This window comes from Crocodylus siamensis, chromosome 15 (genome assembly GCF_052110815.1).
Source record: "Crocodylus siamensis isolate JL-2025a chromosome 15, ASM5211081v1, whole genome shotgun sequence".
NCBI lineage: Eukaryota > Metazoa > Chordata > Crocodylia > Crocodylidae > Crocodylus > Crocodylus siamensis.
Window position 1 is genome coordinate 46608263 of NC_143409.1, and position 13499 is coordinate 46621761.

The window sequence follows — 13499 nt, forward strand, 5'->3', positions numbered from 1 at the left end:
GGCACATGCCCTCCTCTCCTGTGTCACCCCCCACCACCTCCCCTCCAGTCCCAGTGGCACAGCAGGCTGCCCGCAGCAGTCTTGGGGCTCCACACCCTGCTGTCCTCCTGCTTAGGGCTCCTCATCAGCCATGCCGCCATGGCGAAGCATCTCCTGCCTGCCCGGCAGCAGCAGGGGACACAACTCCATGCTGCTGCTGCTGGGCGGGCAGGGGGCCCCTCACCATGGTGTCGCGCCTGGCACAGATCCCGTGGTGGGAGGGCAGCAGGGTGGCACATAACGCTGCCGGTTGTAGTCCAGGCCATGTGTACGTGTGTGCACGCACACATGCACCTGGTGCCTCCTGCCTCCCACTCCCTGCAGCCCCAAGCAGCCGCACCAGGGCTGGAACTCTGCCAGCTGCAAGGGGAAATCCTCCATTTCCTGCATTTTTCTGCGAATCCAGGAAAAATGCTGTCCCAGAGTCATTCAGCTTCAGATCGGGACTTGATGTTCGCATTTCGGGACTGTCGCCCTATGCAGGCCCCACAGGGGAAGCAGCTCCTGAATTGCAATGGAAGAGGCAGCACATGCATGTACCAAACTGTTGCTGACTCAGAACTGGGGGCTGTGTGGCTTCTTATTGCTTTCTTTATTATGTCCCTTTACAGTCTCCTTCACCAGGGCTAGACACATCCCTGCTCAGCTGCTCTAGCCCCTTCCCAGGTCCCTCAGCTTCATCCCAGGCTGCAACTCTTTCCAGGACAGCGACATTTCCAGGCTGGAACCAGCCTGCTTGGGCAGCCCCAGACCCTGCAGATATTGTCTGCAGAGAGCGCTGGCTTTAATCCTTTGCTGGATCTGGCTCCTTCTCTTCTGGGCCTTCAGGCTACTAAACTGGGGACGGCTCAAGTTCTGAGAATAGAAGAAAGGGAAACGCCCCAACCACTGCCTGAGGCTAAACCAGCTCCTAAATTGAAGTGAAACTAATTTGTGAAAAGAAAACTAATCTGCAGCTGCTGTTCTCAACTTGTAGAAGAGCCATGGCTGCCCCGGACCTGACAAGTAGCTTCCAGGACGAAGTGACCTGCTCCTTGTGTCTGGACTATTTTAAGGATCCAGTGACTATTGACTGTGGGCACAACTTTTGCCAGGCCTGCATCAGCCAGTGCTGGAGGAAGTCAGAGCTGAACTTCTCCTGCCCCCAGTGCCGGGAAACAGCCCAGCAAAGAAAGCTGCGGCCCAACAGGCTGCTGGGGAACGTGGTCGAGCTGGTGAAACAACTAAGGCAGCAGGCGGGGAAAGCACCCAAGGGGCAGCGTGTATGTGAGAAGCACCGGGAGGCTCTGAAGCTCTTCTGCCAGGAGGATGAAGCCCCCATCTGCGTGGTGTGTGAGAGATCCTGGGCGCACCGAGGTCACACTGTGGTTCCCCTGGAGGAGGCTGCTCAGGTCTACAAGGTAGGGAAAAGCCTGGGAATTACAGCTCCAGCTTATCTGCAGTCAGACAGCCCCATGTATGTCCGATTAACCCTGGGTAAAGCCTGCCTAATAATGGCTTCCAGGCGTGATCCTGGACATGGTGGTCCTAGGGAGGGACGGGGAGGAGGAGAGACTCTGTTTGGAATGGGGGTCGCTGCCTTCATGGGTCAGATAGGGGAAGCGTTCATGCTGCCTTGCTCTGATCCATGCGGCTCTTACTGCTAAACACAGACTGATGGCCCCAAATCAGGCACTAGAGCCATTCCCTGTATTTGCAGGAGAAAATCCTGAGGTGCCTGCAGCGCCTGAGAGGGCAGAGAGAAGAGCTGCAAGGCCTGAAGACCGAGTGGCAGCAGGAGAGTGAATGGCTGCTGGTAGGTGCCTGGCACTGTCAGCGGTGGCAGCAGGCCTGGGGTTTCTGTCTTCTTCTCGCCTGTGTAATTGGGAAGGAAGGAAAGATTTTCAGAATTGAGTCAGTGAAAGAATTTGGGGACTGATAAATGCTAGAGGGCAGGCTCTGCTCTGGTATAAATCAGGAGTGACAGCACTAAGATCAGGGGGCTTCTGTGGGTTTACATGGGGGTAGCAAGAGCCGTATCTGGTCTTGCCCTTGTAGCGATCACAGATTTTTATAAATACAGGCATACACCACCAATGAAAACTTTCATTGTGGAGCAGTAAGCAATCTTTGCAGACCCTTGGTCTGTCTCTCTCTCAGACTAGCTTAACGAGGGACTATCTCCCAAGTCTCAACCTCTGTAGTCTAAGTAAGGGAGCATCTCCAAATGACAACTTCTATCACTACACTATGCTACCCCTGCAGGGAAGAATGGGGAGGATCAATTTAAGTGCGGCACACCCACTGGTCTGGGTGGGGCAGGGGAGGTTTCTGCTGGTCCCAGTCAGGCCTAGTAGAGGCTTTTGGGATCTCAGTGGATTGAGCAAGATCCCTGGCTGAGAGAAGGCTCCTCAGTCACAAATGAGTGCGGGCAGCACTACACTATCAGGGCCCTGCCTTGTAATCCTTTGGGTTGTGGGCAACACACTGCAGCCAGAGCTCCAGCATCTGGGAGCGGGGGGAAACTTTCTTCTCAGGTGGGGTTGGGGAGCATCCCCCAGAAACGCCCCTTGTGGGGCTTTGTGGGGTTGGAACAAGGTGCTCTCTGCAGCCTGGAAAATGCTCAGTGCCATCGCCCCTCACTCCCATGTCCCCCGTGTCTCTGCCCTCCCCTCCCCCTGCATCTCTCTGCCCACCTCAGAGGCAGACAGAGATGGAGAGGCAGCTGGGGGTGTCCGAGTGCAAGGAGCTGCGCCAGCTCCTGGTTAAACATGAGAACCTCCTGCTGGCCCTGCTGAAGGATCTGGACACCGAGATTGTAAAGAAGAGGGAAAATAACACTGACCACCTGTGCAAGGAGACTGCCCTCCTGAGCACCCTGATCACCGAGCTGGAGGAGAAGTGTCAACAGCCAGCGCATGAGCTCCTGCAGGTGAGACTGCATCGGGCACAGCCTGTGGCAGGGAGGGAACAGCCCCCCCAGTCCCTGGGAGCTGACAGGATGACACAGGGCAGAGGGCACAGCCTGAGGTGTCTTCAAGGTCCCAGGGCCATGCGAGGCTGTTCCCTCCCTAGATCCAAACCCAAGGTTTTCCTTGAAGAGAAGCCAGTGTGAGAGAGGCTCTGCTCCCCCTGGTGCAAGGAAAGCTGGGGCTGGGGCTGGGCCATGGCACTGACTCTGTTCTGTCTCTCCCCCTCCAGGGTGTCAGAAGCATGGTGAGCAGGTATGTCTGGGCTCCATCTCACCTCTCGTGCCCCCTTGACCAATGCCAGATGGCAAACGTGCCTCCATGCACCCCAGCCGTGGGAAAGTCTCCCCTCAGGATCTAGCACCCTCCAACCCCACAGCTCTGGGGCTGCTGCTGCTGTCACCCTGTGACACAGCTGGGGCAGGGATTGCCCCACAGTCCTGGGCTGAATAAATTCCTCCCTGGAGGCTCATCTAATTCATGGGATTATTAAGGGGACTCAGTCTCCCCCTTATGCATCCCTCCAGGTCTAGCTGGGACCTGGCTTTTCAAATGGCTGAAAGTCTGCCTTGTCTGAGGGGCGCGGGGAGGCATGGGGAGAACACTGAGTATCTCAGCCCAGGCCTGAGTGTCCAAGGCCAGAAGCTCCCTCTTATGGGGAATGAGGAAGCCCTTACAAGATTGAGGAGGGGCTGAGGAGCAGGTGGGTCTGAAGAAACGGCCTATCTCAGGCCTGGGGGCAGCCCCTCGCTGTTCTCGTGGAGCATGTAATTCAGGTCATGTGTAAGTGGGGCTCATGCTGCCACTTTCTGGGTTGCATTTTCTCTGAGGATGGACCAAAGCCGTGGCCTGTTATAAATGGGACTATCTCAAACAATTGCACAGTCCAGTTCTGTGGGCAAAAACCCTGGCATTGACATGGTTACACCAAGAAACTAGTTCTTTTTCCCAGTACAGCTTTTTCAGTCTGGCATTGAAATGAGCCACACTGGGAACAACACTCCTTGCCTGGTGTGAGCTGTTTCTCTATAAGGAGGATTTGCTGGTTTAGACCTGCTGGAATGGCTTTACCGGGCAAAACTTTCCAGTAAGAGCATCACCCACCTGTCCCCTGGGCTGGGTATCTCCAGACTGTGCAGCCACCAGCTGGCCTGTGAGCCAGAGTCTCTCTCCTGTGTCCTTAGCTCCCACCTGTTCCTCTTTCTGGCCTTGGATGTGGGAACTTCTGGCCAAGGAGCGAGAGGAATAATTTCATGCGTGTCTCTGCAGGGCTGAGAAGGTAACTCCTCTGCAACCAGCTCCCAAGTTCCCTGAGCTGGAGAAGAGGATCCGGGATTTTCCTAAGGAGAACAAGCTCCAAGAATGCCTGACTGGGTTTCTGGGTAAGGGACACTCCCTCTGTCCTGGGGGAAGGCAGGGAGAGGGGAACGAGGAGAGGGTCCTCCAGGGAGAGCTCCGGAGTGGGATGCTGTCAGCTGCGGTTGCTGGCCACAATTGGGTTTTTGTGCACTCTGGGGTTTGCTGATCCATGCTCAGGTCTGGCATTGTGGCACTGGAGGCCCCAGTTTGAATGGGCTCACACAGAGGGAGTTGGGAGTTCACATCCCGCATGGTTTTGTGCAAGAAAATCAATCCCTGTCCCAGAGCATCCCCAGAAGTAGAGCCCCTGTCCCTTGGGCTTTGGCATCTCATGCATTAGTCCCTGTCATCACTGCTTTCTAAAGGAACTGCAGCCTCTAGAAGAAACCCGGGGCTCTTAAATCAAGACCCTCACAGGGACTAATTTCCTGCTTATTCTCTTTCCTTCCAGAGCAGCTGGTTGCAGAGAGAGGTGAGGCCTGAGGGGAGATAGCAGCAGTTGATGGGTGCATGTTCCCCTGTATGGACCAGCCCTGGGCTGGGCAATGTGAAGTGATCTCCAGAGGAGAGAGACCAGCAGGGGAATGTGCAACAAGGGCGTGGGTGAGAACAGCCAAGGGGGACTGCAGGGCTTTTCCACCTGGGTGGGGACGGCAGGGCTTGCCCCAGCATCTCTGCACTGGGTCCCACTGCGGCGACTCTGCGGGTGAGTGCTCACCTCTCTCTCTCCCTGCTGGTTGGTTCCAGGTTTCAGAAGAGCCCGAGGGCATGCAGGTGAGTGACCCTGACCCTGTGTCGGTGACCCCAGAGCCTCCCCCAGGAGGGCCTCACTCCCTGTAGCTGCTCCTGCCACTGTCCCAGTGCCCCAAATGTGGGTTTTGTCTTTGTGGCCACCCAGGGTCACTGCATCCCTGCTGCCTTCTCCCCTTGCTACCCCTGGCCCAGCACACTCTGTCGCCTTTGTCAGACCCCATGCCCATGAGTGTGTTTGGATCCTGGATCCCTTCTCCTCAGCCACACACAGCTGGCTCATTTGGCCACCAGGGCATCGCCCAGGAGGCAGGGAGAGTGGTTCATCCTTCCACCCCGAGTACCTGTCACCTTCATTTTCTTCCTCCTCCAGAGCCTGGTTCCTCTTCACCCCCCACCCCTTCCCAACAGTGCCTGTAACATCTCATGCCCCTCCACCTCCCAGGGACTGACCTGCCCCTACACCCTCCAGGCCAGCACCTGCCTCTCTCCCCTCCCCATCATGGATTTATCATTCACCCCATTTTGTGCCTACTCGGCCCCAGGGAATGCACAGACAGGGTGAAAATATCCCACTCTGCCACAGGCCATTTCATGTTTCACCCATTTCTCCTCTGGGCAATAGTAATTTCACAGGCAGGAACTGAACAATGATTCCTGGGGACATGGGCAAATTTCCCTTTGATCTCAGGGATCGATGCCCTCCCAGCCTTGATCCTATGACTCTCTTTCCTTAGTGGACGTGACTTTAGACCCAGACACAGCTCATCCCGAACTCATCCTGTCTGAGGATTGTAAAAGCGTGAGACACGGAAACAACCAACAGACCCTGCCCAACAACCCTGAGAGATTTGACATTAGTCGCTGTGTTTTGGGCTCCAAGAGGTTCACGGGTGGGAGGCATTACTGGGAGGTAGAGGTGGGAGACAAGACACGCTGGACTCTGGGCGTGTGCAGGGAGTCAGTGTGCAGGAAAGGGGCAGTTTCATTGTTGCCTGAGGCTGGGTACTGGACAGCATGGCTCAGGAATGGGAAGTATACAGCCCTCACTTTCCCCACAACCCCTTTACATGTGCACATAAGGCCCAGGCGGGTGGGAGTTTTCCTGGACTACGAGGGGGGCAAGATCTCATTTTACAATGTTACTGACAGGTCCCATCTCTTCACCATCACTCAATTCTCCACTGGGACCCTGCGCCCTTATTTCAGCCCTGGTCTCCAGGAGAGGGGCACAAATGCAGATCCTCTGATTATCTGCCCGGTCCCAGCCCAGCCCTGAGGAAGTTCTTGTCGCTGTCCCTGACACATGTAGCACAGACTGTCCCTGCCTAGTGCTGACCCGACTACCAACCCCTCTGGTGCCCCCAGTGCCGGGATGGGGAGTCAGGGCAGGACTAGGACTTTTGTCTCCTGGTGCCAATCCCATTGTCTCTGTCTCATGGCTGGGGCAGCCCAGCCATTACTGGGCTTGGGCCCCATATGGGCAGTGCTGTCAGCTAGCACCACAGGCCAGTCAGTTATTATAACCCAAGACAAACACCCTTTTACACCCTCTGTCCTGGGCCAGAGAGCCCCTGCCTGTGCAGCCCTACTGCACCTGCCTGTTGCTGCAAGGTTCATGGCAGCTGCTGGTGGGCAGGGGCAGCCACTGCCCCAGAGACCAAAGGGGAGAAATAAATAGCTCCACTTCCCCATCCTCGTGACTCGCAGTGACTAGTGCAACATGGACTTCTATCTGCTTTGGTAGGGCTATGTTCATAGTGATGGTCTCTGTGGGGCTGTATTTTCCTGCCTGTCCTAAAAATTTTCCTCTCCAGGGATCCCTCAGCCCCTTCTCTTCTGTGACTGGGAACATTTACACCTGCAGGGACCGTGTGCAGGGACCATCTGTGATGTGCCTGGTGCTGACAGGCTGCTGGGATATTCATGAATAACACAGATAGCCCCCAAGCAGCAAAAAGGGTTAAATAAAAATCTGGGAAGCAAAGAGAAGTGCCAGGCACAGAGCAGAGCTAATGAGACAAGGGGGGTCATGGGCTATGTCAGCTCTTATTTCTTTTTCTCAGGTGAGAATTGCTCATCAGTTGATCACAGTTTTGTTGGATTTGTTCATTACTGGGAATACTCAATAAACAGTTTCTACCTGTTATTTGAGCTGTGGTGGTTTGTTGTCACTGGGCACAGGGGTCACTTGGTGTTTTCTGTGGTGTCCTATTGCATGTGAGCACTGGTTACGAACAGGGCTTGGGCCCACGTATCTGTGAGCACAGGGCTGAAATTCCCCTTCAGTGAGTATTTTTTCCTGATGGGTCACTGGGAGCAGGAACATCCCTCTGGGATGCAGTATCTTTGGGGCTGGCCTGGACTGGAGAGGAACATGAGTGAATTTTATGTCACATAAATGAATGACAATGAATGTGTGCCAACTTTGCAGCCCCAGAAACTAGCACAAGAAGCAAAAGGGAGTTCCCACTTTTGTATAGAAAATCATAGAATCATAGAATCAATGAGTCGGAAGGGACCTAGACAGATCATCTAGTCCGACCATCATCTTGCCCCTCTGATTGTTATATTTTTTTTAAAATGAAAGCCAGAAATAAGTCATATAAAAGCACAGAATCATAGAAGTCGGGTCGGAGGGACCTTGTAGATCTTCAAGCCCGACCCCCCGCCTGGGCGGGAGAAAAAGACTGGACTCAAATGAGTCCAGCCAGGTAGTCATCAAGCCTCTTCTTAAAGATCCCCAGGGTAGGAGCCAGCACCACTTCCCTAGGAAGTTGGTTCCAGCTCCTAGCCGCCCCAACTGTGAAGTAGTTCTTGCAGATGTCTAATCTAAATCTACTCTCTAATAATTTGTGTCCCTTGTTCCTTGTCATGCCAGGGGGCGCTGGGGAAACAGCGTCTCCCCCAAACCCTTCTGGTCTCCCCTAGTGAGTTTATAGACAGTCACCAGGTCCCCCCTCAGCCTTCTCTTGTGAAGGCTGAACAGGTTCAGGTCCCGCAGTCTTTCATTGCAGGGTCTGCCCTGTAGTCCCTGGATCATGCGGGTGGCCCTCCGCTGGACCCTTTCAATGTTGTCCACATCCCCCCTGAAATGGGGCGCACAGAACTGGACGCAGTACTCCAGCTGTGGCCTGACCAGCGTCGCATAGAGAGGGAGGATCACCTCCCTGGCTCTACTTGGGATGCACCTGTGGATGCACGACAAGGTCCGGTTAGCCCTGCCAGCCGTGACCTTGCATTGTCGGCCCATGTTCATCTTGGAGTCAATAATGACTCCAAGATCCCTTTCTGTCTCCGTGCTCTCAAGAAGGGAGTTTCCCAGTCTATAAGTGTGCTGCTGGTTTCTACTGCCTAAGTGCAGCACCCTGCACTTGTCAGTATTGAAACACATCTTGTTTATGTCAGCCCACTCCTGTAACCTATCCAGGTCTTGTTGCAGTCTTTCCCTCCCTACTAGCATGCTCACCTCACCCCAAATTTTGGTATCATCAGCGAGTTTAAACAGGTTGCATTTCACCCCGTCATCCAAATCACTGATGAAGAAATTGAACAGCGCAGGCCCCAGGACCAAGCCCTGGGGGACTCTGCTGCCCACTTCCCCCCAGGTCAAATATGACCCGTCCACCAGCACCCTCTGAGCACGACCCTTGAGCCAATCTGCAATCCATCTGACTGTGTAGGCATCAATGCCACAGCCGCCTAGTTTTTTAATGAGGATGGGGTGGGAGACAGTGTCAAAGGCCTTGCTCAAGTCTAGAGAGACTATGTCCATGGCAACACCTGCATCCATTGCCTTTGTGACCAGATCATAAAAGGCAATCCGGTTGGTCTGACAAGACCTGCCCCTAATGAAACCGTGCTGGTTGCCCTTGAGCATCAAGGAATAAATCAAGGAGCATCAAGGAATATAACTACATTCCATTAAAAAAATCAGTTCATACACATTCTATACCACCAAACCTAGGATGATCTAAACCTCTAGCAGAAGGCTTTTGTGATAAGCACTGCAACAAATAAAAAGCAGTTACACTCACCTGCCTTTGTACCCTGGGAGAGGCAGTATGTAGGAGCGAGAAGAGGAGTTAGGGTCACAAGCCAATGGGTCAAAGGGAGGGAACAGGTAAAAGGTAAAGAAATATCAGCACTGTGGTAACCTACACTCATCACCTTAACTTTCCCTACATACACACTTCCAGAGGTGTCCCCCAGAGTGCTCAAACAGCAGCTTGCACCTGCCCCCAAGTCTGAGCCCAGCTCTTTCAATTCACAGTCCTTGCTGACCGAACCAGTAAGATCTGCAGCTCCACTGTGAGCTCCCGTGTAGGGTGACCAGGTTCCAGGTGCATGCTGCTCTCTCTTTTCCTTACTCCAGTCCCTAGCTTCCTCTTCCTTTTTTCCCTTGCCCCTGCCCTTGGGGTTTCTGGGAGGTGCAGGCCAGATTAATAGAGGTCACAGCTTTGCAAACTGCCCCCTGGTTCCACCTGCTGTTGCACACATTACATTTGCATTACAAATTTGCAGAGGTGCTTTGTGGTGTGGTCCTCCTCGCAGGTGATGGTGGCAGTGGAAAGGGCTAAGTGCCATTACTGAGGGTTTACCACATTGCCAGCTGACACCACCTCGGGCCCCCACCCAGACCCTGGCCATCTGGCATAGGTCTGCCTGACTCAGTGCAATGCCCTTCAGAGGCACCCCAGCAATGTGCCAACTCCAGGCCTGGAGCAGCCTGGCCACATTAGCACTGTGCTGGCCTGGGAGCCTTGGTCGTTTCAAGAGCAGAATTGATGGCTCTGGCACACTAGTGTGGCTGCATCACTCTCAGGGCTGAGCTCCCTGCTTTGTTAGTGCTTCAGGCCACCCCACTAAAATGGTTCCAGGTTTGAAGAAAAACCAATTTTTCCTGGCCAAACTATTCTGTACTGATTTCCCGTTTTAACATTGCCAAGGGCTCATTGCTCAATATGCAGAACTCCACAGAGACGTGGAAATGTGGATGTGGCAAGGTTATGTGAAATGCCTTGTTCTCACAGGCTTTTCCAGCCACTGTCCCTTCCCTGCTATCCTCCCACTCTTCTGCCTTTTCTTTCACCTTCCCACCCGATAAAGCTGGCAAAACTGGATCTATAGATGGGCTGCAGGCAGGTTCTCTTGCCTGTGCCCGTTGTAATCAGATGGACACACAAGCAGCATCCCTTACTCGGCATCCCTAACCTCACCATGTTAAAATTTTGACGGGATATTTCTTGTTCCAGGTATGACCGGTCTGAAAAGATCTGGACTATGTGTTTGAGCACTTCCACACCAGCTCCTTTCTTGTAAATACCATGGAATCCCCTGAAAATGGCCCTCGTTTTGACACGCTGAAAGGATCAGGTCACTTGGAGTCTTGGCTAATCTCAGTAAAATATTTATTACTTGCCAACAGCTCTGGTCCTACAGAGAAGGAGGTTCTCAATACTTAGGTGCTCCAGGGATTGTGTTGCAGTGATGGCTGGGTTTCCTTTTCTCCTTTAATAATACATATCTACATAAAACTGCAAGTTTTCAGAAAAGCTTCAAATCTTCATTGCAAAGCTCTGTTAGATTAAATTCAAAACGGGACTGAGTGGATTCTCTATCACGAGAAGTGTTTAAAACAGGAGTGGAGTTTTTTGTGTAAGAGTTATTCTGGTTCAATGGGATGTTATAGAGTCAATGCAGAAGTCACTGGGACAGACTCTCTAACCTGTGTTAACCTAAGGTCCTACAGGACCATGGGACCTACAGGATCATAGTGGTCTCTGATGCCTTAACATCTGTGTTGCTGAAATTTCCTCTGTTAGATGAGTGCTTTCCCCTTTCTCCCACAGCACTGTATTTCATCAGGATCGTTACCTAATAGCGTTCTGTTGAGTTTAGCGCTGAATCAAACATCCGTTTTTGGACACGTCAGCTTTTAGTCTAATCCTGTCAGGGATGAGTTTTAATATTTATACTGGGAAGTGAATTTATACATCCAGGGCTTCTGAAAGTAATCTGGAAGAAATATTACAATTGGTTTTAACCATTTTGGACTCTTGATGTTGGAAAAAGGTTAGGTCTGAGGCATATTTTGTGTATTAAATACAAATCGTTTTATTCAGTATCCAGATTTTTCCTAAAAGTCTCATTAGTGACTGGAGGCCTTAGAGATGACAAGAAACCTCAGCAGAGGAAACCTTTCTATTGCTGAATTTAAACTCCTTTTATTTTTTACCAGTCACCATGCTATTAACATGATACAGTGGAGAGAGAAAGGGTTTTTTTTAATTTATAATCATTTTAAATAGTTATAACATTTCTGAAACACTTTTGAGTCTGAAACAGCTGGAGGAAAAGATCTGCTTCTTCAAAAGTCACCATTTGTATCTTCCCAGGCAATAAGACCCCCCCCCCCCCCCGCATTTACCTTACAATCATCCAGGCAGTCTCCCTGCCTCACCTTTCACCCCACAAGCACAGAGAGATAAGACTGAATAACCCCAATGATTCTAGAGCTGAGAAAAAAAGGAATGGGGGGAAAACAGCTAGGAATAATCTTCCTCCAAAGATAGTCTCTGCTGATTTAAAGGCAGGGGATGCAGTCAGACCCTCAAAGATGATGAGGATCTAGTGGACATTCCCTGAAGCCTCCTGGTCCTGGACGAGGTGTGACACGGCCTGACGGGGTGGCATTTGCACCAGCCCCACTGGCAATGGGACCGGGAAGGGCAGCGGGACCCGATCCTGCAGGTTGTGTTCAGCCAAGAGCGGGCACCAGGTCTGTGTCTTCCCCTCGGGGTTGGTTTCCTCCTGTGGGAGAAACTGGAGCCGAGCCTGGCCAAGCTGCCCCACCGCAGACGCCTGGAGATGTGGTTTCTCCTCCTTTTTTACGAAGGGCAGAATTGAAGCACAAACCCGGATCAATTCATTTCATCTTTAATCACAGTCCGGGGGGGTGAGTAATTATTTCCTCCGTGTCCACGTGATTTTAATGTCCTGTCTTGTTTCTGTTAGTAATCATCAGGCGCTCTTTGGAGAGTGACAGGAGAATCAGTTTGGGGAGGATTTTGCTCTGCGATCTCTCACCCTGGAGTGAGCAGGCAGGATCGGTCCTTGGGCAGCGCTGCCGGAGGCGCCGGCAGGGGCAGAGCTGGGCGGGGAGCGAGGGGCTCTTGTGCTTTCAGGCCTGTGGCCGTGTCCGGAGAAAACGTGAAGCATCAAGACGAAGGCGACAGGACCCTGCCCTTGGCGTGAGGGGCCAAGTAACGCTCCCTGAAGTCATGTGTGTAGGGCGCAGGAGCTGGGCGCGCTCTGGATGCCACCCCCTGCCGAGGCCGTGATGAGAAATGTTTCTCTTTTAACCCTCTGTGTGTTTTATCTCCAGTTCAAAACATCTTTGCTGGCACTGGTGTTACACGTCTTCCCAGTGCTTCCTGGGACAGGGCTCCCTTCCCCGCCAGGATAGCTGGAGCGTGGTGCACTACCAGTGTGGACTGGACCCTGGTTACAATCCACTTAGAGCCACCTGTCCTGATGCCGCAGAGCAGGACAATTGGTCTTTCCTGGGTACCAAAACGCATGGAGTAAAGCTGCAGGCACAAGCCAGTAGCACCTGTGAGGTGGAAAAAGCCCAGCGCAGGGTGGCAGGAGTTACCCTTGGATGGCAGGAAAGGGCCAGGAAAGGAAGATCAGAGGGATGTGGACAACATGGAGAGGGTCCAGAGGAGGCCACTCGTATGATCAGGGGACAGCAGGGCAGGCCCTATGAGGAGAGGCGATGGGACCTAAACCTGTTCAGCCTCCACAAGAGAAGGCTGAGGGGGGATCTTGTGGCCTGTTATAAACTAGTCAGGGGAGATCAGCAGGCATTGGGGGAGTCCCTGTTCCCCCGAGCACTGCCAGGAGTGACCAGGAATAACGGTCACAAGCTGGCAGAGGATAGGTTTAGGTTAGATACCAGGAGGCGCGACTTCACGGTCAGGGCGGCTAGGGTCTGGAACCAGCTTCCAAGAGAAGTGGTGCTGGCTCCTACCCTGGGGGTGTTTAAGAGGAGGTTAGATGTACACCTTGCTGGGGTCATTTGACCCTGGTACTCTTTCCTGCCATGGCAGGGGGTCAGACTTGATGATCTACTCAGGTCCCTTCCAACCCTAGAAACTATGAAACTATAGGGAAGAAGAGGGGTCCTGGCATGTGGGCAAGCAGAGAGGGGAAGGGGCGGGAGGGAGGAGAGGTGTAGATTTGTTTTGGGGGAAGAGGCCGTGCACAAGGATGGCTTCCAACAGGATGGCATAGTCCCTTTCAGGGGTAGGCGTCCCCCCATCGATGGCAGTGACTGCACCTTGAGGCGGCGAGGGACATCCATCAGAAGAGAGGCAGGAGACCTAAGGACTGGAGCCA

The 13499-nt window shown here is 53.0% G+C and overlaps 1 protein-coding gene across 1 annotated transcript; it reads left to right on the plus strand.

Moving 5' to 3' along the window:
* The first annotated feature begins 759 nt into the window (after nucleotides 1-759).
* Nucleotides 760-7245, plus strand: LOC149852562 (zinc finger protein RFP-like). The gene is made up of 8 exons (XM_090030063.1): nucleotides 760-1439; nucleotides 1739-1834; nucleotides 2720-2950; nucleotides 3220-3242; nucleotides 4257-4369; nucleotides 4798-4818; nucleotides 5094-5120; nucleotides 5834-7245. The coding sequence occupies exons 1-8, from the start codon at nucleotides 1023-1025 to the stop codon at nucleotides 6373-6375; spliced, it is 1470 nt and encodes a 489-aa protein (XP_089886189.1). The 5' UTR covers nucleotides 760-1022; the 3' UTR covers nucleotides 6376-7245.
* The last annotated feature ends 6254 nt before the right edge of the window (nucleotides 7246-13499 follow it).